At 39.2% G+C, this 24,470-nt stretch overlaps 3 protein-coding genes and 1 long non-coding RNA gene across 7 annotated transcripts in view; 1 reads left to right on the top strand and 3 right to left on the bottom strand.

The window, feature by feature from the left end:
* Positions 1 to 9,760, bottom strand: part of LOC131680733 (active breakpoint cluster region-related protein) — a 131,101-nt gene extending 121,341 nt beyond the window's left edge. For 2 of the 3 annotated variants that reach the window (XM_058961452.1, XM_058961477.1), the window contains exon 1: positions 9,078 to 9,760. The gene's annotated coding sequence lies outside the window, so the exon portion shown is untranslated. The remainder of the gene's footprint in view (positions 1 to 9,077) is intronic. The other variant, XM_058961444.1, reaches the window with a different exon arrangement.
* A 1,434-nt stretch (positions 9,761 to 11,194) lies between these two features.
* LOC131680716 (telomere zinc finger-associated protein-like) lies at positions 11,195 to 12,696 on the bottom strand. Of its 2 annotated transcripts, none has more exons than XM_058961428.1 (2): positions 12,062 to 12,696; positions 11,195 to 12,002 (listed from the first exon to the last, which is right to left on the bottom strand). In XM_058961428.1, the coding sequence occupies exons 1-2, from the start codon at positions 12,560 to 12,562 to the stop codon at positions 11,292 to 11,294; spliced, it is 1,212 nt and encodes a 403-aa protein (XP_058817411.1). In that variant the 5' UTR covers positions 12,563 to 12,696; the 3' UTR covers positions 11,195 to 11,291. The 2 variants fall into 2 exon arrangements, with proteins under 2 accessions (XP_058817411.1, XP_058817416.1); XM_058961433.1 differs by having other exon boundaries at positions 12,065 to 12,696.
* Positions 12,697 to 16,912: 4,216 nt separating this feature from the next.
* Positions 16,913 to 20,033, bottom strand: LOC131680709 (uncharacterized). Its single transcript, XR_009303865.1, has 7 exons — positions 19,806 to 20,033; positions 19,528 to 19,668; positions 19,129 to 19,455; positions 18,782 to 19,038; positions 17,507 to 18,473; positions 17,331 to 17,444; positions 16,913 to 17,271 (listed from the first exon to the last, which is right to left on the bottom strand). It is a non-coding gene; the product is annotated as an uncharacterized LOC131680709 (long non-coding RNA).
* A 2,210-nt stretch (positions 20,034 to 22,243) lies between these two features.
* LOC131680699 (large ribosomal subunit protein eL8) lies at positions 22,244 to 23,997 on the top strand. Its single transcript, XM_058961411.1, has 4 exons — positions 22,244 to 22,355; positions 22,669 to 22,789; positions 23,008 to 23,378; positions 23,559 to 23,997. Exons 1-4 carry the CDS (start codon positions 22,341 to 22,343, stop codon positions 23,862 to 23,864), a joined length of 813 nt encoding a protein of 270 aa, XP_058817394.1. The 5' UTR covers positions 22,244 to 22,340; the 3' UTR covers positions 23,865 to 23,997.
* Positions 23,998 to 24,470: the final 473 nt, after the last annotated feature.

The following is a 24,470-nucleotide window of genomic DNA, read 5'->3' as shown; positions in this document are numbered from 1 at the left end:
ATAAAAACATTTTCAACCAAGTCAAACATAAAATGACAAATTCACAACATGAGTTTTTAAAGGCCGTTCAACTAGTACAAACCTTTAAGAATTTGTTTATTACTCGTTAAATTCCCTGGATAAAGGAAATCATATAGAAGCTCTTTACACTGACTTCAGCAAAGCTTTCGATAAACTGGACATTCCCATGCTGATTTTCAAACTTGAAAAATTGGGAATCGAGATGAGACTCCTCAATTGAATTAAGTCGTATTTAACAGATCGCCAGCAAATAGTAAAATTCTATGAGAAGAAATCTGATATAATTAAGGTTACTTCGGTGGTTCCTCAAGGTTCACATTTAGGACCTCTTCTTTTCATTTTATATGTCAACAACATCTCTCTTATTTAAAAAAAACATTAAAATTCTCATATATGCGGATGATATGAAGCTATTTTCAGAAATTAAAAATAATAATGGCTATAATGTTTTTCACAATGAAACACAAATCTTTTATACATGGTGTTGTAAATGTTTACTGGAATTAAATGTTAAAAAATGTAACCTCATAACTTTTAGCAGAAAACAAATCATGACCTCCGTGTCAATTACATTAGGTAATCAAATCGTTCAGAAATGCGATAAATAAGAGATTTAAGAGTTATCTTAGACAAAAACTTAAAATTTGTAGAACATTACAACACAATTGTTCATAGAGCTAGTAAGATGCTTAATTTTATAAAACGCTTCGGATATCACTTTCAAGATCCTTACATAATTGAAACTCTTTACGTAACGTATGTTCGGTCTATTTTAAAATATTGTAGTATTGTTTGGTCACCATTCATAAAAAAACACGAAGTGAGAATTGAGTCAATCCAAAAGCAGTTTCTATTATATGCACTAAGCAAGTTAAGATGGACAGCATTACCTCTTCCATCTTATGAAGCACGTTGTATGTTGATAGATATTCAAACAGTGAAAGAACGTCGGGACTATGCTATAATCTCGTTTCTAAACGATATTTCAAAATTAAATTTATATGCTCCTACTTGTCCATTACGCAATAGAAATTCGTTCGCGATAGGTCATCACCGTACAGATTATGCAAAATTCGGACCACTAAACCAGATGATGGCTGTGTATAACGAGCATTGTGAAAGTGTTGACCTTACCATGCCCCGAACAAGTTTAAAATAGTTTTTCAACTCTTTGCGATATCATTCCATAGGAGTAGTCTACAATTGATTGACGAATAAATAAACTAAAGTGACGTAAACGCCATCGAAAACACCTCGACTAACTTTACTCGGAGATTTTTAATGACATTAGTATATGGTGAAACTAGACAGAAATTTGAATCAAAGTGATTGCTCGACATTTTAGAGTACTTCAGTCGGTTTTTATTTTATCATTTATTCCTTTTGTAAGATGTCAGAGTATTAATTTAGCACAGGTTGGAATAGTATAATGAGCACCACTTCTGTGCCGTTAACATTAGGCTGTAAATTTTTCGCGTTTGTGAACAGTTTTCTCGATTTAGATGGGAGTATAATTTCAATTCCCCGGATAACCACAAAGATTGCAAAAGCACCTACCACTCTTGCTGTGGAGGTTAAGCCGAACGAGCGTTTCTCTACGTCACAGTCAACAGGAAGCGGTTATTTGTCACCACAGTTACTAGGGAGGTTTTAACAAAGCACTGTTAACAGCTAAGGACCGCTGTAGGAACAGCCAGCGTTAACACCGGAAATTGATGCAAAAAGAACTTCAGTGCTTACTGTACATTATCTGTAGCCAGTCATTCGCTTGTGTATACAAGTTGTGGAACAAGATAGATACGTATTTTACCAAGTCGGGTGCTAGATACTGATGAGACGAAGTCTAAACGGTTATTCATGACTTATTTTGTTGTCTGGATAAATCTAGCCAACTAATCTAAAATCTGGATTAGACAATTATAATTATTAATCCGTATCTCTGGACGACAAATAAAAATCTTGAAGAATCCAGATGAATCTTGAAAATTGGCATGCCTGCTGAACGACAGGCTTGTTATTCCCCCAAACAAAACGTGCACAACGAGCGAAATACATCAATAAAAATGGAACATAACAAAAAACTATAACGTGCAGATTACTCGCACAAACGGAAACTTGAAAACGAAAAAGGGAAAGATTTGTGTTCCAAGAGATGTCCAATTTCGCACACTCTCCCTCATTGACAAACAGGGAAAAAGGTGAATTAAACTCATTTGCAGATAAAGTTTGATCGAAGTAAATCTTCTACTTACCACATTTTTCGGTTATCTTGGCTGCTTCAGTGCATGTGAGACATAAAAGCACAATAAACAACCATTTTATTTCTACCCTTCTGGGCGTGGAACCCCGGGTTGGATTGCACACATGGGAGCAACGCACAACAGAGTCAAGAGGTTTATTATAAAAGAGAAGAGCGGTGCTTCGCATGAAGCTTTATTTGCTCTGAGGTGCATGCCATCCCTGCTGAATGGCAGGTAGACGATCCATCATACTTTTCCACAGCTGTCACTGAATTTTATTTTTAGAAGGGTATAAAATGTAGGATTCGGCTAACGATACGCCCTGCAAAGCATGTTTTCTAATTAAGCTGTTAAGTTAATCTTCGTATATACAGTCAAAAGAAAAATTTTGCTCAGTTTTTTAAACTCTAGATAGTCGGTTGCCGAGAGTAACCTATGTTTTCTATGCATTGACAATTTGAGCTCCAAATAGCCAATCTGCGTAATTGATCGATTCTACATTTTTTCAGTAACATGTAAAAACATTTTGTTATTTCAGGTTCATGATATATGTTGAATTGGAAAGCAGTTGTGTGGTACAATTGGTACACGTAATATGAAAAAATGTTATGTAAGCGATAATGAAAAAGAAGATCGAAAATAGTGATTTGTATTCTTCATATTCTTCCGATTGTTGATATGTATAAATTTCATAATTATACGTACGATTATTACTGAAAGAACGAATTAATTCGTGATCATCCAATAAAAACCCTGAGTCATGAGTCTGTTTCCAACTACCGAATAAAAGCTCATCATACTTAATCTACTTTGTACTCCTGTGTGAAACAGTGTGAGTGAAGCGACAAAAACAGTTATTTTCGTCTTCTGAGAATTGTCTAAAAACAAGAGAAATCAATATACTTATTCTTACAGTGATGTTTTGTCGACGTGGTTGAGTGTGACGAGGACAGAATTAAGATTCTTGGAACCTTTTCCTTCCTACTTGATCCTACAAAGACTAAAGACCTTTCATTACACAAAGTACGCTTTGCACATATTAAAGAAACATTAATACGTGGCAGTTCTGTGGTCAAACTGCATATTAAGGGTATCCAAGCACAGGAACGGTCAAGAAAAACTTATTTACGACAAACCAATACGACACACAGTCTACACTACCATCACCTGAACCACAAACCAAATTTGTGACTGTGGTGCTGGTAATAACGACAAATGCAAAAACTACACCCAGTACCACCAAATCCACAGCCAACACCATTAGCGAGGAAGCTAACACCGAAGACGGCGAATTCAAGCTTGTGACTCGTGAGTTCAAGAAATAAGGATTCTTCCGATGGAGAACATCGTGGCAGGGCAGCATTGGCGATGGTGACAAAGACACACAGAGGCTCAGAACTGTGAAAAGCTGGTCAAAACGTATTATTTCGGGAGCATTTAAGCAATGGACTGTCTTGAAGAAAGTTTCGGGACAAGAAAAGTCCCTGCTTTTGGTACAGATATTTCGATGGTAAATCTAACTAGTAATGAGATTCAATTTTGTTGTGACTAACGACTTACCTTTCAATATAGGGGCCCCTATGATGTAAGATTTTGAACGATTATATCTTTTGTTGTACTGAATGGATTTAATCAATTTCTTCGGCATTTTGTCGGAAATATTTGTACCAATGTTGTATTAAATTTTGGAATATGTAGGACATTCATTATCAACGGAAAAATAGTGTTTTGAAAAATCTTTCGAAAACGACTCGGAAAAGTGAAAATTTTCGGCCCATCCCGCACAGAGCCGTCAATAGGGTACACCAACCGAACAATAAAATAATGAAAAGTTTATATATATATATAGGTCCACTACATGTTTGTTCCTATGATTATTCGTATTGGGTTGCTTGACGAGAGCAGTTGGTGAGGTAAAGCCGGCATATTAGTTTTGGTTATGCCATTAGAAGCCGGACGGAAAGGAAAGGCTCACGCACGCCTCGAGAACGAGCGAGAAAGCGATAGTAGTGTATATTAGCGAAAGCGTTACGTACATTTTGAACCTTAATAACTTTCCTTCTACTAAACGGATTGCTCGTCTTGTTTCATAAATCGGAAGGAAAACGTTCTACGCTTGCTACCGATACGTTGTTTGCTATATAAAATTTGTTTAAAAAGTTCAAAAACTACTTTAAAAGAGAATCAACATTAATGATAACACCTATAAATAGGGGTGTCGCAGCTTTTCTCGGAGGCAGAGGTGTGTAAGACGCAGTGCATAACAGACGTGCGTGGTCGTGAGAAGCTGCATCGGACGACCAATCAAATCGGCTACCACCGGAGAGAAGAAGAAAAACGTTGGTGGAGGTGGTGGCGGCGAGAAGGCCAAAAAGTCAAAGGCTAAGAAACGCAGTCACTGATAAGGCGGTACCAACTGCCACTAAAAATGCCACCAAAACATCGAAGGCTGCAGCAAACAAGCCGAAGACCTAAAAGCCAAAGAAGGCCGCCAAACCAACCAAGAAAGCTGCCCGAAGAAGATAAGTAAATTCACGCGTCTCTAATGTTGCCAACAGTCATAGTCATCCAAACAGTCCAATAGTCATAGTTATATCCAAACCGTCCTTAGGATGAATATATAATGGAAAAAGAATTTTATTAGGAAGTTCCTTTTATTAATTTGTATAATTAAAAATAAATATATAAGAAAAAAATTCAAATTAATCTACAAACCTGAAGATTTATGCAAATCTTTCCAAGAAAATCAGTGAATGTGGCAACTCTGCAACTAAGCGAAAGCTACACCAAAATGAATGATGAAAATATTTTCATTTATAGCACAAAAGGATGGCCTTCCATCTGCAACGAAAAGTTAATAAATAGGAACGCCTTGATGCAAAGCCTACTCATTCGGTGTGAGCTGCGAAAGGGGAATGTTCATGTGTATGTACGCAGTAGAAACAAATCGTCGACAAGGTTTGAGTCGTTTCAAAAGATTCTCGTCTTGTATCACCATAATTACCTACAAACCGTCCTTATTAGGACGAATGCTAAATGGAAAAAGAATTTAATTAGAAAGTTTCTTTTATTAACTAGTATTAAGTTTGCGCTTGTTAAATCTGTACTTTTACCAGTGAATCATAAGAAAATGTTTTGAAGTAGAATACTTCTAACGTTTCAATATAGGGGTCCCGTTTCAAAATTTTCTGCCGGAAATTTACCGGATTTTTAAACGTGAATATCTGCCGTTGTACTGAATGGAAAAAGATGGGTTGGTAATGTATATGACATAACAGGGGTGTCGTGACCACACTTCGAAGTTATTTCAAATATTGCAAATTATAAATTGACATAATTTCAATGATTGTTCCTACATGAATGAAATGACAAATTTTCTGGTTAACACGGCAATAACTTGACAATTTATAGAACAATTTTATATTCTGATAGGGAAGGAGAAAATAGAAAAGCATCTGTCCTCCATGTTAGGAGCGGCCCTACACAGTGTCTGTCCTAGAACGGGCAGCTGAAGAGGAAATGCGGTACCTCGTCAGCTATTTGCTTCTGTCACTAGCGCTACTACACTGGGCAAATTTTTGTACTGCGTGTTATTGTATCCTAATATAACTGTTTTTTGGTGTAATTCGGATACAATTTTGCATATATCCACCTACCAGTACAGAGGTCGATTTTCTACATATCCCGGAATGCTTACAATTTCGGCACACACAGAATACCAGTGGAAATGAAAAGGGAAGTTTTACCATACAACTTTGTGGAACAATTCATTTTACTGCCCAAGTAAAAATGATGCAGTACATTAACATTAAATGTTACTGTTTCTGAGAAAAAAATGTATGGATCGATTTTCATAAATGTTAAGGTACATCACTGCCCCCTTTAACAGTAGAAGTCAATTTCATAGTTAAATTTGGTGTAGAAATTTCTACTGTGAACTATCGAAAATTACTGTACTGCGACAGTAAAAAATATGGTATTACACTGAAGTCTTTTTGTGCGGTTTTTTATTCAGTTTTTTATGCGACTTTTTTATGCGGATTTTCAAAGTTTTGCGGTTTTTTTTTATGTGGATTGTCAAAGTTATGCGGATTTTTTTATGCGGATTTTCAAAGTTATGCAGTTTTTATGCGTTTTTATGCGGTACGTATCCCCCACATAAAAAAAACTTCGGTGCATTGGAACATTATTGTTGATCATCAAACGTCTGAACAAATTATTGAAGCAAGACTCATGGACGCTAGACGGCATTCTATTGTGACATTATTCTAAATATTGTGACTGCAAGCAACTTGCGTAAACTATCAAATTGTAGAAGAGTTTATTCGAGTGAACATTTCAACATAAATTTTTCCTGAAATATATTCTTTTGAAATATATCGCTTAAAGGTATACCGCAGTAACTAGATTTATTCGTACAGGTACACTACTGACTTTTAGAAATTCGGCTGAGATTTTGTCCTTTTCAATGGCAGTACATACCGCTTTTCAGCTCTCTAATAGCCTTTCGAATTTATTCTAGCGTGGGTTGATTCACAGCATGTTCGTCATCCCCAAATACCACAGTAGTTCATCTCCAACAAAAAAAATCATCTTAAATCCTCATTCGCTTTGCGCTTTCTTTACTCCTTTGTCCGTTCATTAGCTACTTAAAGCGCTCCTTCCAGCTGGAAGCCTATAGCCTAGCTCCGGGGTGTTTTACTCGCTCATGTTGTTAATATTTTTGTGTAAAACTGGTTTCCGACAAAGATCCTCTGCCTCAACGAGTACCTTTTCGTCGCACCCACGTTTGTTATGCAGATGAAGTTTTTTTTTCCGCTGCCCTCAGCTCACTATATCGTTTTCGGTTTTGTCGTGTACCCCGCTGCAAATATTCGGCTTCTGGTATGTTTTTTCTCGTACTTCATATTTCGGCATTTCAGCATCGATTCAACCATTACGCTGGTTTCACCCAACACATCTGTGGACTAGTGTACTGTCCACCTCATGGACCCCTTGCTACGCTGTGTTAAGGTTGTCTCTTGTTAACCGATCTTCGATTCGTTTGTCGAACTTTCGAGCGCAATCCTCAAGAACAGCGAACTCAGCCGAGAGTCTGTATGCTCAGTTGCATGGTTCTCCCACGCCTGGAATCGGTTATGCTGGACAGTCTTGCGAGAATCTTTCACACCATCCTGACATAAATGACATCGGAGAAATGTCGAACTGGTCGAAATAATTTTTTTCAGCCAACCTGCGAATTTGTGTGCCTGATTTCGTCATATTTTAGGTACTCTCCGTAGATCTTTTCTGGAACCCACCTTTCACATTATCGGGTTTGCCAATTGTAGGCGAGTATCCATTGATCAAGCTTCTAATGACCCGTCGCTGTTGATTACCAAGCACTACAAAATGTACTCCATGTTTTGCCTTTTCGTCGTCGCTATAGTAAAACTTGAACGAGGTACTCGCAGTTGTTTACTGCTACGAATTTTTATTCTTTTGTGCCGCGGTATGTGACACCTTGGATATAGCTGATGCAACACCGCAATTCTCCTTCACCCGCCCGTTTCAGAGCAGACGCAGTTGGGAGCTGCTCTCAACCTGGAAAAAAGACGGTCTCCAATGCCCTTCTTTCGTGTCAGCATATGACCAAAAATCTCACCGGGATATAATACCCGATCATCACCAAAGTTGCTTGTATTCTCAGTTGACACGACTTTGAGCTAGGAATAAGACTTTTGTATCAGAGGTGAATGATCCCATATGTATTTGGATTTCATGCTGCACATGATAGTTACATCTACGCCAACCTTTCAGCCGATCAGTGATGCGAAAGTCCTCAAAATCGTTTGTTGTAGAAGACATTTCAGTACCAGTTTATTATTTTTTTTGCAAATGTGGCGATGTTTTCAACATTGATATTTTTTTGATGAAATATTCGTAACTCGATTTGGATTACGGTTTGAAAAATAATCAAGCAACACAAATAATTGATTGAATTACCTTGAGTGTTTTGCACCGATAATTCAGAGCGTTCGAATTGGCGCATCTTGAAAACCGCCCGCTGTGTCCCTAAAAACTTAAACAAAATCGGCCAGGCTAGGTCAACGCAATTCTGCATGTTTTCTTAGCTTATAAATTCTAGTAAAAGCATCTGATTTAGCAACCAAATTCCGATTTTCTGTAATTAATAATGTCCAACTAACACCTTTATGCAATAGGCAAGCAACATGAAAGTTTGCAATTTGTCATTTTTTTTCTCATATAATGCATATAAAGCACAAATCTGTCCAATTATCATCAAAAGCATTGAGATTTGACGAGGTTCTAGAATTTTGAATCAAACCAAACCGACATTTCTTTGGTAGTTGAGGTTATAAACCCCATGGGTAAAGTAGCTAGCGTGTGATCTGCCTGCACATTTTTTGAACAATGGTAATTTAAACTCCACACAGTAGGCCGTGGGAGTTTGCCGCAATTTTGAACATCAATATTATCCGCATAATCGAATAGTTAAATAATTATAATCGGTTTATGAACAAGAAGCCAAACAATTCCAAATATCGACCCGAAAAACAATCGGTAATATCGAGAAAAAGTAGTGAAAGCTCGAAACGATTAATGGTTAATAAAAAGCACCCGTACAGACACAAAAACAGACTGTACATCCTACAGACCTAAGAGAAAATTGAATTATTGCCTAATTAAAGAATTAGAACAGTTTCCACTTTTTTGCTCGGGTGCTCCTCCCTTATCCCAGAGTGTTTTCGACCGACTCCGTTCGGCTTTCGGTTTGGATCTCTCTCATTTTCATTCAATTATTGTTCCACTTACGTTGCGAAGAGACAAACGAACGGCGGTGGCGGCCGCGAGACGATGTCGACGACGGCTCCCACTTTCACGACGACGCAAACAATAGCATCAAAAGCAGCAGCAGCACCAACAGAATCCTATGCTCCAACTCGGCCAGAATAATTAACTCGTTTCACTGTCATTTTTCACCGCACTGCACAGGTGGGCCGATGAAGCCTTTATGTCGCACTAACAATAACAATTAATACGAGCTTCGACGATTTTTTCATGTCACATTCGCGTGAATAAAACACGAGCACTGTTTTGATTGATTTCCGTGATAGTTGAAACTTATAACGTTATCGCCGTCACTGAGACACAATAATTGCTGCAATACCTACTAAATTGTAAACTCAATCCGATTGTGCATTCTAGATAGTTGGTATCTTCCAGCAAGTTTAGTGATGACGAGACACGAGCGACTGACCTGTTCTCGCTAATACTGAACGCTAATGATGAGCTAATCTTACCGCACAATAAAACGTCTTTTGTTGAGGTGCACTTATTTCTTAGTCACTATCGGGCAACGATCAATCTATGTATTTTAGAAAGCAGCCTATGATGATACAAAAAGGTATTCTACCAAAAACCGCGAGAAAGTAAACTTGAGCACGGAAAAAACATTCCATCAACCAGCCACGAACGAACGACGAAAGATGACTAAAAGCCCCACACAACGAACGACGTCACATCGAAAGGGCGAAAAAACCTTTTGCTTTTGCTCCAACGATCGGCTGATGGCCGCACCGCAGAGCAATAACACCAACACTAATACACAGGCGCATACGAGAGCCACCGTCGGCGAAGCATATGCAAATTTATTGTGCTCAACTCGATCATCGATGTGTATGTGGTAGAGGAACTCACTCATGTAAATATGAATGAAAAGTATGTGTCACAACGGGAGGGAAGCGTTAGCGTGGTTATGCTGAAAGTTCGTTACCGTTAGCTTACGATTTGCTGAGTTCTGGCCAGTGATGCCAGATGGTTTTGATGGTTAAGATTGCCTTAAGAGAAAATTCTGTAAATTGAATGATGAAAAGAAATTTTGATTATTTTCATGTGTTCATCTTTAGCATACAAATTAATTGTAAGGTACGAGGGATATCGCTACCAGATGTGCTACTGAGTTTGACAGAATTAGCCGTTCACATATAATTGGATCATAAAGGGAAGATTAATTGCAAACATCGTAAAGCTCAATCTTTTAAATTTAACATATTTATAATTCGAAATCTTTGAGCTCTAGCTTTAGATTGGGAACTGCTGCAAATAAGATGAGAATACCCAACAATGTGTAACTTCTGGTAATCCTATGTTGTTTAATTATCAATACCGGTGCTAATAAGACCCGAACGTAACTTTAGGTGCCTAGGCGTACAGCCATCGGGAAACTTATTAAATGCATAAAAATAGTAGCTAATACTGACGTTCTGTTGATGTACTTGCTTACCACTCATGTTGTAAGACTCGGGTGGAACGCCCGACTCCTAGCAAGCGAGAGGTAATAGATTCCTCACATTTGCTTGCGTTCACGTTCAAATGAGCCAATCCAGCTCACGTTTTCTGTTCAATCAACGTAGAAAATTTCCCACTCGACCGACGAAATCGGGTGCTTTGAGGTCGATTGACTATTTAACCGATTAATTTGGATTTCGTCGATGAGCAATTTTTATCAACATCTTAATCGCCCGTTTTAATCAGTGTAAATCTGGTTCGAGTTTTGAACTACCAAATAATCGACCGATTTAATTGGTTGAAATGGACCGATTTCAACTGATTTCGTCGGTATTTAATTTATTTAATCGGTTTTCGTGGCGGCAACCGCCCACGTTAAACTCCCTTAAGTAATGTAATAATTGACCGATTATTTGGCGGCATAGTAGGCCGAATATGCCGACGCAAACCTATTTAGTTGGTGGGAAAAATTAGGATTTTCTATGGGGATGCTTATAGCAAACAACAATGAAAGTGTCATCAGAAAGATCATTTCCCCCCTATTTCACCGAAACATCATGCTGGTATGCCAACATATACGCTCAAATCCATAGTAATGCTTTCAAATAATGGACTTCGGAGAAGAATAAAACCGCTACTCATTTTTACATTCTACGGTCACAATTTTAATACTCGTTCGACTTGTTTTAATCTGAAAACCAATCGGTCATTACACTTTTCATCTCGCGATAGAACTCATCATCCCTCGCCCAACAGAAAGCTCAAGGCCTCCAACCCTGTAGCATGATGCTCTTCGCCAGTGGTATTCATTTGATTTATCAGGTCCTTGACCTCGGCTTCAGAAACAGTCACTTTACTACGCTTAGCCTTACATCTACCGGCAGCAGATTCGCCCGTCATTTTGCTCTTTTTGTTTGCTTTCGAACTGTGCTTCTTTACCAGCACTGCTGGCGAATCCGTGCTGCTAGCTCCCGATAAAGTACCCAGCACCTTATCGATCGCCGACGGGACCCGGCGGAAATCAAAGTCCTGATCCACACGGGCAACGATATTCAACCGGTGCTCTTCGCTGGTGGCGTACAGATCCTCCGGTTTGTGATGAATGTTGTGTGTATCGAATGCTTTCTTGGTGTAAAACACCGAGTCGCACGTGCTGCATTTTAGCAGATCTTCTGGAGCTGCACACCGGACTTCGTACGAGTGGTGATCTTCAATATGCTTCAGTAGGTTGAATTTGAGCATGTATTCCGAGCCGCACAGGTGGCAGTAGTAAATGGAAATTATTTCGCCTGCCTGATTCAAGCGCACCTTTTTCGAGGGCGTCGGAATGAACGGGTGGTTCATCATACGTTTCTCCAAGTTATGGGCTGTTTTGATGTGTAATTCTAGGGCGGAATTTGAGATGAAGGCCGTTCCGCAGAAACCACAGATGAAGTCCAAGCGGGGAATCTGAAACAAGGAAAATAAAATTACTCAAAGCACAAAAACAGTAAATAAAAATTATTTACTACTATTTTCTTATCATTTTTATGTTCCAGATTCTGATGTTGATCGAGGGCCACTTTCAGCGGGAATAACCGTCCGCAAAGCGTACAGAAGTAGTTCTTGCTTTCGTAATTATGCTTGCGGTACTTGTGTTCTATTGCCTTCGACATCGAGGTGAACGTTTCCGGGCACCATTCGCATTCAATCAACATTATAGCGCCTTCTTGGTTGGATTGTCTAGGCTCATCGGGGTTTTTACTGAGTATCGATTCTGCTCCGTGTTTTAAAAAATGTACCCTAAGCTGTTCATGGTTGGTGAAGGTAGCTTTGCAGAACGTACAGGCAAATGTTTGCTCTGGTTTTGCAGCTGGTGGCGCTTTAAGCGGACCTTTGAGTTTGATTTTTTTGAGAATCTTTTTTTCTCCGTTTTGCTCCAGCACGATAGAGGTCGCTGACGAAGCACGATTGACACTGGAGCTAGTTGAATCTTTTGATAGTTTTTCGGTTGAACCAGCTTTCGACATTTTTCATAGATTAAGCACACATTTACACAAATAACTTTTATTAACTAAACGAAAAACTAACATCTAATCAAACTGTTCCGAAAATATAAAAACAATTTTGTTTGTTTCGGTTTTGATCAAAATGTTTTGTTTATGTTTTGCCCAGTTTTGACGTTTCTTGTTTTGTTGATTTCACGGCGAAACTTTCGCCTGAATTTCGCCATTCGGTACGCTCAACCAATTCGACGTCAACATTTCATAAGGCATTATATACAATAAGCTCATGTTGAGAAAATGGCGTCTGAAAAATCACCTCGTACTTTATATTCCCATTTATGAACAGGAGCTTGATTTAAGTACCAAACAACTCAATGCCGTGTTAAATTAACCATTTTTTCCGAATAATATAACAGATTTATTAAAACAATTGTATTTTGAACGTTTTTTGTAGATAAATGTTTTGGTCCCTTTTGAAACATCGCACTGGTTTTGTGCCCTCTCCCATAATCCCTTTTCGGCGAGACGTTAGCTTATAGTGCGTGCGGGTGAGCCCTTTTGTTTACAACAAATGATTATGTGACGTTTATTTTGATCCCTTTCTTGGTGTTGCGATGTTTTTGTTCCCTTTTCAAGTATTCAGCTTTTTGCTGGTGGCTGCGTTTTTAAATGCGCACTCTATTTTGACAAGTCGTCTGTACAGTGTCAACTTTGACAACTCGTCAGCAGTGTCAATTTTGACAAGCGGTCTCATCAGCCTTGAGTTTCATGGCTATCATATATCCTTCTTTATTTATAAGCAGATTCTCAGCTTTTGGAAAGTGTCGAGAGAATTATGCGATTAGAACCTCTGCTCTTACCTAAATTCATCACACATGAAATGACTAATAATAGCACATGAAACTTGCTTTTAAACCACCAGGAAAAGCATCTTTAACGATACAGTACCTAAAAGTAGACCTAAACAATGTTTGTTCGCATCTGATTTTGGATACAAATTTGTAGCAAAATTAATGGTCGACCGATTTTTGTATGCCGATTGCGAGTAGCTAATAGTTTTGAATAGCAGATGTTCTGTATCCATATTTCGAGTTGAGTGCCGCTGTTGAATGGAACTACAGTTAACTGTGCGAATCCGTACCGAAATCAGTTTAGTTTTTCAACTGAAAAACAATATTTATTTGACGTTCAATTTTAGTTGAGAGCAGAAGTGAACGCCTACCGCGATCAAAAATTTGAATCTAAAGCACGTTTTGTCAAATTTGACAAGACTGTTGATTTGTCAAAATTGATATTGGACGGAGGACTTGTCAAAGTGGGGTGCGCATTTGAGGACGCAGCCACCAACAAAAAGCTGAATAGTCTTTTTCATTAAAAAAAGGGCCCATAAACAAATTTTTCCGTTTTGTTGTTTGGTGTTTATGAGCCGTTAATTTTTGAGGGGAAGTGAAAGGGAACATAAGCAAAACGAGTTATTTTGCTTATGTGCCTTTTCGATAATCCATTATTTCCTCAACAGCTAGGTTTCAGAATCGGCTTATTTAAGGTATGTATAAAGCTTTGTTAGTGTCCATTTGAAGTAAGTATTAACCGGAATTGTTTACGTTTTGTTTATCGGCCCATTTGAAATGTTCTCGTCGAATTCACCTTATAATATTGCGCACTTCTCACCAGCTTGGACTCCGCACTTTCAAAGTGCGAGTGATCAAACTGCTACTGAAAACTGCGAGCTGTCAAAACACATGTACACGAAGAATTTTATTTATGCATCGATAACATACTTTTCTATCTACCTCTCGTTTCTTTTGCTGTAAATTTTATGCATTGGACATATTCGGTCTATCTACTCATTGAATGCTTACTAGAAGCAAACACAAATATACAAAAATTCATCAAAGTCGCTTCAATTGTCACTTTGACACTGTACCTCTTCAGGTACAGGGTAGCATAAAACGAGTCCTCGAAAAATCATCAGAGCATTCCGTATTAACGTATTTGTATTTGGTGTAACATTATAATTTTATAGACAGCTTATACTTAAACAATTTTCGAACTTGTTTTCGAACTAATTCTCAGTGTGCGGTGAATTTGTGTGAGTTGCCCCTGTTTTGTTTACATTGTTGAAATCAAGAGTGCATAACTATACAATTTAAAAATCGAACGCCTTTGTATCTGCGTCATAAAATAAGATATCCGGAAACGATCACAGAGGTCAAACTGCTTTCCTCATCAATAACAGATGTTGGTAGTAAACAAAAGAGAAAAGTTTTCTCGTTCATTATTGCTTGTGGCACTAAAAACTGGATTCTAGCCGCACTGCGCACTTACCATTCTTCCATTAAATTCTTCTCATAGACTGGTTAGTTCGACTGGTCTGTCTATGAAAGTAACATCTCTATTACTTGAAATACATGTGTTTTGACAGCTCGCACTTTTGAGATCACTCGCACTTTAAAAGTGCGGAGTCCAGGTTGGTGGGAAGTGCGCAATATGTGCTGTGAACTGTGTTTGGTCAGTAACGGTTTGTCCAGAAATTTCCTTTCAAAGAAAATATTAACAGTTAGCTTTTAAGCCACAATCAAATACAAATTTGCATTTGCCATAATCATATGTTTATCGAGATTTCTAGAGTGATCTGTCCATAGGTTGGGATAATAGCAAATACAATTTGTATTTGATAATAGTTATGTTAAATGAGATTTCCTTCACAAAATAAATTACGGTTGAATTTCAAACGTAGTGGTAGACTACACTTTTAAGCTTAGTATGCACCTCTTGCGAAATGAGGTCGCGAAATATTTTTCCTTCTTCCGTGCGGAATTTTGACATTTGCTCGCGAAAACTAGTCTGTGTGTTTGCTGTTAGATGTCGCTTTTGATAACATGAAAAACGACATCAGCTGTTGTTTGTTTATTTTTTTTATATTTCTGTTGTCATTTGAATGTTTTAAATGATGTATTTTATTAATTCATCACGGATGTGTATGAAATCGGTAACAATTGTAAACCTATTTGCCATTCATGAAGCTCTCAGGGAAGTGACGTACTCAGCGTGAATCATATTTCGAGCATGATTAATCATAATGCTTATTTGTGACGGTTCCAGATGTCTCGGGGAAGTTCAGTCTGACCAATTTAGACAGCACAATTCCTGCAATCGGAAATTTAAATCATTGGCTGGCCATTTTCTATCTAAATTGGCTGCTTCTACCGGTTCCAGAAGACCCAGGGAAATGATCGAAATTCGCTCAAACCAAATCTATTGTAATTGTCCGAATCGTAACTCTTAATCGGCGTTTGACCATTAAGAAGCAAATCTGATTGCCTTGGCCGCCTTTACCGCTTTCACAAGTCTCGGGGAAACTACCTTTCGAAACACGCTTCGGAATCCGGAAATATAACGCAAATATAACAACCGACTCCGACTCAATCGGTTTCAGGTCGAACCAAACCCTAGGCTTTAAACTTTGGCTGACGTTAAAAATCGATTATGATAACAATGGCTACTACTAAATGTTCTGGAAGTCTCAGGGAATGCTACCAATAATCAGTACGGATACAAACCTATTTTTGGTATAACAATTGTGGGAATCGTAGTTCAAATTTATTGCCACAAGTAATTCGTGGTAATTCTTATTGCATGAAACACTAGAGAGGTTTAAGGAATTGCGCATATTGCTACTACTTGCATTACTGCCACAAGAAGCATAATTGTCCCATGTGTATAGGGATTCCCATAGCACATGGGACAGTTTTGCTTCTAGCGGCAGAATACCTCACACAAAACATGCTGTTCAAGTCTGATATTACACCGAAAGTTAGACGAATTAACTGAATTCTAATTTGATGGTCAGATTGACCCTGTATGTAAATTATGGAAAAGATGTTATAAGCCTTCTACAATCAGTCATAATACAATAATACGTTATAATCCATTTAAAACGAGTGTATTGCTAGTTAGGCACTTTTCAATCAGTTAGGTCCTTTCATAATCAGTTCGGTCATAAAAATCAATTAGGCCCTTTTATTAATTGTTGTAAAATCGCTATCAAAATTCTTCATGATCAAATGTTGCGTTATGTACGTGCTCGGGTAGATATTTGTTAATGGAAAACATGAAATTTCAATTTGTTACATTTTGCAGTTAGGCCCTTTTCAAATGTTTGGATAGAACTGGGTAGAGATAAATCTCGAGTACTTTTACAAATGGACGTAAGTAACAATGAGAGATTCTCTTTGAGGTCTTTCTCTTCTGTTCATTAATCGGCCATTTCAACATTTACTACTCTACTCTTTGCATAATATTCTAGTAAAAACCGTCTGCTTTCGATATGTACTGGAAAATTAGTGCAAAGTGTTGTAATGATGTCGTAATAAACGAAAGAGAAAGTAAACAAAGAGAGGCTCTCAATGTTACTTACGTCCATTTGTAAAAGTACTCGAGAAATTGTAATTTTAATTGTAAATTTATTACCCTGTTGGTTACATATGTCAGGTCAAGGAAGAAAAAAAAATTAATAAAATTATAAATTCAGAATCATAACAAGTATGACCCAAAAAAGCTCCTATGCCTTTCACCAGTAGCTGGTCGAAAACACTTTACGGTGCGATCTTTTCAATTTCGTCCGAGTTCTCCGCGTCTAGCAACTGAATCTTTTTCCGGAAGTGTTTTTCGATTGATCTGCAAATCATCATGCTTCGATCACTGCCCACTAGGTTGATGGTGATTCCGTTCTGTTAAAGAAGTGGGAAGAAATACAACCTATAGGATCACAAGAATGAGTCACACTTACCGAATCTACCGGTGCGTCTAATTCGATGTAGATACGTTTCGCAATCGGCTCGTCCCTGCTAATCCATCGGCAGGTCGAAGTTGATAACAATGGTCACCTGTTCAACATCGATACCTAAGGCGGAAGAATCTCTCCGTAACCTGGTGCTGCAGCCAGAATCAAGTGGTGGAACTTACCCCTAGACAAAACGTTCGTTGCAATCAATACCTTCTCTAGTCCGGCTCAGGATCGATCCAGAACGGCCAACCGTTGCTCCGCCGTTAGATCACCGGACAGTACCGCTACTGAGTGATTATCCTGGTCCAACCGGCCGTTTTGCGTGCCTGTTTCGATCGATTAACAATGCCGAAAATAAGTTTACTTGGAGTTTACAACTGTCCTATACATCATATGACAGAAAATGATCGCTTGTCCGACGGTAATCACACCGTACATGTTTGAAATTGCTTGATATTTCTCGTCCTGGTTGCGGCATTTGACGTAGTAGTGTTTGGTGTTATCGAGTGATTCTTGCTCCCGCACCAGAAGAATCATGATCGGATTGGTTACGATGTACTGGGCGAATCCCATCACCTCCCGCTCGTACGTGGCTAAAAAGAACAGCGATCATAACGCCCGCCTCGTCCGGTACAAAAATTGCAATCTTCTTAAGGTCGAACGCCCGGCTGTTCCGATGATGATATGATTAGTCAGCTTCGCCCCTTTGACGATCTTCTCACCACGAACGGTTTAACCAAGTTCGATTTCCGCACAAAACTTTGCCGTTTTGCAGCTACTTTCCCCTTCTGAATTGCCAGTTCATACGTGGGGAAAGGCAAATCACCTGCGGATAATTTTTCAACGGATCGACTCGATTGAGCATTGCCAGCACGAAGGCAGTGGTTTTTCTTGTTCCCGACCAACTCTGGGCGATTGTTCTGTGGCGGATCGGCCAACAGAGTAGGTTGAGCCGTCTTCTGAATCTTGGAAGGAGCGTTGAAACCCATAGCATAGACTCCCTGAAGCAGTTCCGAATTCATGTGCAAAGCTTCGAAAGTTTTAACCAAGTATAGCGGCGAAGAAGGATCCTTCACCCCCAGATCCAGCTTTGATTCTACTAGACCTTTGCGAATAAGTTTAATTAGCAAACTTGCATCCGCCGGGCTAAAAGATGAATCATGGATAATTTTAAAGCTGATATTAAATATTTCTGGAGAAGAATTTGAATAGGACGTAAGTAACAATGAGATTCTTTTTGGTGTGTTTCTCTTCTGTTAATTACTCGGTCGTTTCAATATTTAGTACTCAACTCTTTGCCTAATATTCTAGTAAAAACTATCGGCTTTCGATATGTACTGGAAAATTAGTGTAAAGTGTTATAAAGACGTAATAATCGAAACAGAAAGTAAACAGAGAGAGGCTCTCAATGTTACTTATGTCCTAATCAAAATTTTCTCCAGATTTCGACTTACTTGAATGCCTCTGCATCTTCCGTGGAGGAAGCTGTTTCTCCATTTTTGCTAGCAGCTTTTTTTTTCTTCAGGAGCTGCTAAAGTCTTAATTTCTGTAGCTACCGAAAACAAAACTGCAGGTGCAGCCGTTTCTACGGGAGTAATTTGATCGCTGGTTCTACTGGCGGTGAACTAGAAGGTTTTTCCGCATTCTCTTTCTTTGGGCTGTCAGCCGCCGGCTCTGGTTCCTTATCCTTAGGGATACTCAGATCGATAACCTATTTGTATTGAAAAGAAAAATTCAAAACCTATGGAAAAATTATCGCTCCAAAAATAGGTTAGTTGGTTATGACAAAAAAAACACTTACCGAGTGCAGAAATTTCCTGATCCTCCCTCCGCCTTTTTGACCCAGTTATCGGCAGCACTTGCCATCGTTTCGACCGGGTATTAAAATTCAAAAGCTACAATATATGGAAAAAGGTCCCAAACAGCACGGATACTGTCACTCCGGTGGTTTATTCCTTGCAATTGGCTGAACTTTTGCCCAGAGCGACCTTGCGGAAAAAAACGCCTTCTTTTGTCTGCTCACTTCGCTGCCATGAAACCGATGATGAGCGCTTTTTTCCAAACGAGTCACACGGTTGGCCCGATTGAATATGTCACGCGTGTAGAGTATGCTTCCATTATGTTTGTTCTGTAAATTGACAAGGACATCTAAATATGCAAAGGAATGCTTGGAGGAGAGAAGCTACTGTTAAACACATACCGAAAGAAAAAGTCCTTTCCGAGGATCTTGATGTTGTATTTACTGTTGGCCCATTATCACCGTGTTCTGCTGCTGGGTGGTTACCATGGCATTATGTTGTTGGTGTTCGGTGATGTGTATCCGCTATGGTTGCTGTTCGATCTGAAAAAAATTATGATGAAAAATATCCGTGAATGAGTGAACGCGATCTTTTGAAAGAAGAATAGGGTATTACATTACAATGTACTGAACACGGTACTGATCCTTCGAAACTAAAAAAGGTAGTAAAAATGACTCACCTTGCTGCACCAACTGAATAAAAAAAGTCCTCCTGCACGCGGCGTGGTACAGTACAGTATGCTGCTGCTACTGTGTTTGAAGGTGCTGTTGATGTATCTTTTTTTTGCGGTTGACCAATGGTCTTCTACATTTGGCCCTGATTGGCTTGGATCGATTGCACTAGTTGCGGTTGCTGGCCAGGTTCTACCGTCAGTTGAACGTTGTTGCTTGTTACGTTGTTGCTTGTTGCGTTGTTGCGATCTGTCGGATGATGGTCATGGTCTAGGGGAAATCTTAATTTTCTGATGTTGCTGGCGATAAGCACTGGAATTGTGGTTGCTAGCTGCTACTGGGATGGAATCACGAGCACTGTGGAGGCAGCGATATTTTCATGCAAGCAACTGGTAGGAGCCAAGGCAGTAATCAGAGCCAGGAAATTTCAAAATCAGTTACCTATTTCTGCTTGCATTTACCGAAACCGACATTCAGATTCAACGCCTCCCTCATTCATTCACTTTCAAACTGACTGAAATTTCATGCAGAATCGAATGCTTGAGTGCAGAGGAAATATAAATTCATTCACCAACCAAAGCATTCATTTGTTATTGAATACTTTACGCTGACGTCACAAATGAACTGAGTGTTCATTTTTGACAGTTCGCTTGTACTGTTTACATGGACTTAGAAAAAATCTCTGCGATTTTCTTCGAGCGAATCTAGTCGTCCACAAATTTTTCTAAGTCCATGTAAACAGTACAAGCGAACTGTCAGGAAAAGTGAGGTTAACGGTGCCAGTAAAGAACCTAATTGTGTCGACAATTTGAAGGCAGAAGTTAAGGCTAGTTTACAGTTCGGGAAATGGATCACGGGATTTCGCACGGGATTTGGGTCGGGATTTGATCAGGGAAAATTTCCCGCCGAGATCTCTCCAAACTGTCAAACCAAAAACGCTGCTGCTTCTTAAAAATACAAACAGTATCCAACTTGCAGCAAATTGCAAACCTTCCAAAAATACTATTTTCCCCGTCGGAAACAATTTGTGTTGAATTGTTCCCGGCCGGATTTTTGTGTGGAGAGTTTTAAAATCCCGTGATGTTTCCCGTGGTTGAGTTTACACTTCAGGAAAACTGTCATTTTTGTGTAGACTCATTTCCCGTCACGGGATTTGAAATCCCGAGCTCCATTTAAAATACACAGGGACCCAAATCCCGTGACACGTTTTCCGAACTGTAAACTAGCCTTTAGCATCTTATACATTTTCGAGCGTAAATGAACTGCGTAATCTATATCTGGTGCTCTTTTGCTCAATAATCCCTCTCAGTGCTAGCATAGAAACAAAATTCACTTTACTTCTGAAACCGAACATGTTCGAACCTGACTGCGCTGCGTCGGGAGAACGAATGACGAGAGAAACGAAGCAAACATTTCATTCATCGCAGCGGGGGTGAATTGAATTTTGTTTTCTTTCAAGTTCACGTGGAAATGTCAATTTTTTCAGGCTCTGGCAGTAATATGACGTTTGTGTTTGACTCTGATTTCTCTACATCAGGAAGGTAACCGCTGGTAAGAATAGTGGCAGGCAAGTTTTACGACAGAATGTGCCGATAAAGTGTGTCCGTTGGGTCCATTATTCGTAAAAAAAGCTCTTGTTGCTTTGTTGGTTCTGAGCTGTAATTGCTGTGGTTCTTTTTTGAGAGATTGTTGGCAGCTGCTGGATTTGGAGTTGTTGGTACTGCTACGGTTGTATCGATTTAATGTTGGTTGGCTGATTGCCAGAGCCAGGATGTTGAGACCCGATTAGTTGAGCTAATTTGTAGCATCTGGTTGTTGTTCCAAAGTGGATCGATGGCTGCTGGTTCTGCCACTGACAAAAAATACTGTTCCGGCGGTCGCTTTTTCCGGGTGCGCTGTGAATAATATTATTTAAATTTAATTGTTTAAAACTAGAAACAATCACGCTTCCAATAATATTTCTAAACTTACCATTCAAATTCAAAATATTTAATCTCTAAAACTACGAAATTTTGACAGGTTGCGATGAAAAAAATACAAAAAATTGTCAATCGTGTTTTTTTTTTATATTTTTTCATTGCAACCTGTCAAAATTTCGCGAGCCTCCGTGCGAAATAATACCATTGACCATTATTTCGCAAGGAAAAAGTTTGCCTTGGTGACAGCGCATAGAAAGCAGCGCTATCTCGCGGAAGTATTATGAAACTTATCGTTTGTCGAACCGTGTCTCGGCTAACTGCATTTTTCGTTATCGTTTTCGCGAGAGCTGCGTACCGCTTACGAAATGGAAACGAAAAATTTTTTCGCGAGCATTTCGCGACGTTTTTTATGCATAGGTTTTGTATAGGAAATTTCATTTCGCAAGAGGTGCATACTTAGCTTTAGCGTGTAAATTTCGCCGAATTACTGTCAAAAATTGAACGAACTTTTTCGATTTTTTACGTTGGCAAAAGTGAGCTCCGAGGATGTGACGTCACTGTTAGCTCTTTTCCATCTTGGTTTTACAAAACACAAGATCATAGTTCGTTTTGACACCACCGAAAATGGTGAATAAGAAGGTAATTTACGGTTTATTTCGTGTTTTAAATCGTTCATGGTGGTGTAGATTTGTCCTGAGAATCGAGTAATTTTTAATCCAGCTTGTAATTAGACGAGATTTCTTTAAGAATTGTGATAAATAGTTCGGTTTACATCGGGATTCATAGTGTGTTTAGGCCTGTCGCTGAATAATAGCGCATCAGTGAGTTGTAGCGATTGCATATTGTCTAGACTTACAGCCAATTCTCGAAGGGCAAATCAAACTGGCCGTCTTGCGGAACTTAGTGTCCAGACTATAAGGCTCATAAATATTGTTTTGTTTTCTCATTTTAGCCATCCAAGAAGAAGGTAGCGGGCAAGAAAGTTGCCGCTGCTCCTCTGGCCGTCAAGAAGGTTGAGGTTAAGAAAGTGGTCAATCCGCTATTTGAGAAACGCGTCAAGAACTTCGGCATCGGTGAGTTTTATAAAGATAAACAATTTGGTTGCTTTTGTCACTAAAGTAAGATGTTATGATGATTACCAAACAGAATTTTAATTCTAGCTTGCTTGAGCTGACCTGAAGAAAGACAGCTTCAGTTTGACGATTGTTCTAATCTGACCCTAGCGCAAATAGTTCAGCAATTATTTCATCCAACGTGAGAAACGGATTATATCACTTGTTCTTCATTCTAGGTCAGAATGTGCAGCCGAAGCGTGATCTGTCCCGTTTCGTACGCTGGCCGAAATACATTCGCATTCAGCGACATAAGGCAGTTCTACAGAAGCGCCTGAAGATTCCGCCACCGATTAACCAGTTCTCGCAGGCTTTGGATAAACATACCGCCCAGCAGTTGTTCAAGCTGTTGGAAAAGTATCGTCCGGAGAATCCGATCGCTAAAATCCAGCGCTTGAAGGCTAAAGCAGAGGCAAAGGCTGCCGGCAAGCCTGAACCACCGGCGAAGAAGGGCAATCAGCTGCGCCAGGGTGCTAACACCGTGGTAAAGCTAGTGGAGCAGAAGAAAGCTCAGCTAGTTGTTATCGCTCATGATGTGGACCCAATTGAGGTGAGTGATAGTTTTAGTTAATGTGACAGTTCAGTGTCCGCTTTCATGATGAAAAGAATTTCTTCACCTGAATCAAATGTAGATACTCCTTTACGTTGACACTTTTCTGATCGTTCAATGAAATCATGTGTCGCATGGTCTAAAGCTTTCCATGGTTATTAAACTTTTTATTATTTCCAGTTGGTCATCTATCTGCCCGCTCTGTGTCGCAAGATGGGAATCCCGTACTGTATCATCAAGAGCAAATCTCGATTGGGAACGCTAGTGTACCGCAAGACCTGTACCTGCATTGCACTTACCCAGGTCGACAATTCGGATCGGGCGAATCTGTCCAAATTGGTGGAGACAATTAAGACTAACTTTAACGATCGCTACGAGGAAATTCGCAAGCACTGGGGAGGTGGTCTGCTTGGTCCGAAGAGTATGGCTCGCATTGCCAAGCTGGAGAGGGCCAAGGCGCGTGAATTGACGCAGAAGACGCTGTAAGCTCGATAGCTTGATGGGTGTGTCGATTCAATGTATGCTTAGGTGCATAATCTTGTGTAAGGTTGATTTCTTTCGTTCGCGAAAGAATCAGCTGCGGTTGAGAGAGAATAAAATCTGGGAAAGATAAACGTAAGATAGTTTATTAATTTATTTTCATTTTTGCTGTTCCGTAACGACTTCACAATCCAGTGCGAGTTAGTTATGGTTGTAGGCCGATTGGTTTTGGGAAATCAGAGCATAAGCAGGCTGGCTTAGAAATGGGGAGAATTCAATTTTAGTAAAAATAGGCAATGTTTCTGGGGCTACACTTAACCCTTAAATACATACTGTCGCTATTTGGCAACACCGAACTTTGTGATATGAAGCTTCAACGAGACGTATATATCGTATCCAACCCGAAGAACGAGTACCAAGGAAAAACGAAATTCACGCATTTAAGGGTTAAAATAGTTGATACTGATACTTTTTCACCTTTTTTAATATTTTGTTTTGAATATTTCACGCGTGTTTTTTGAAAAGGGCCAATAAGCATACTGTCAAAATTCACTTTGAAGAGAAATTCCGGACAAACCATTAATCGCAGATTATAAGTCATAGCAGTAGACG

Source organism: Topomyia yanbarensis, chromosome 1 (genome assembly GCF_030247195.1).
Source record: "Topomyia yanbarensis strain Yona2022 chromosome 1, ASM3024719v1, whole genome shotgun sequence".
Classification (NCBI taxonomy): domain Eukaryota; kingdom Metazoa; phylum Arthropoda; class Insecta; order Diptera; family Culicidae; genus Topomyia; species Topomyia yanbarensis.
This window is presented reverse-complemented; position numbering and strand designations above follow the sequence as displayed.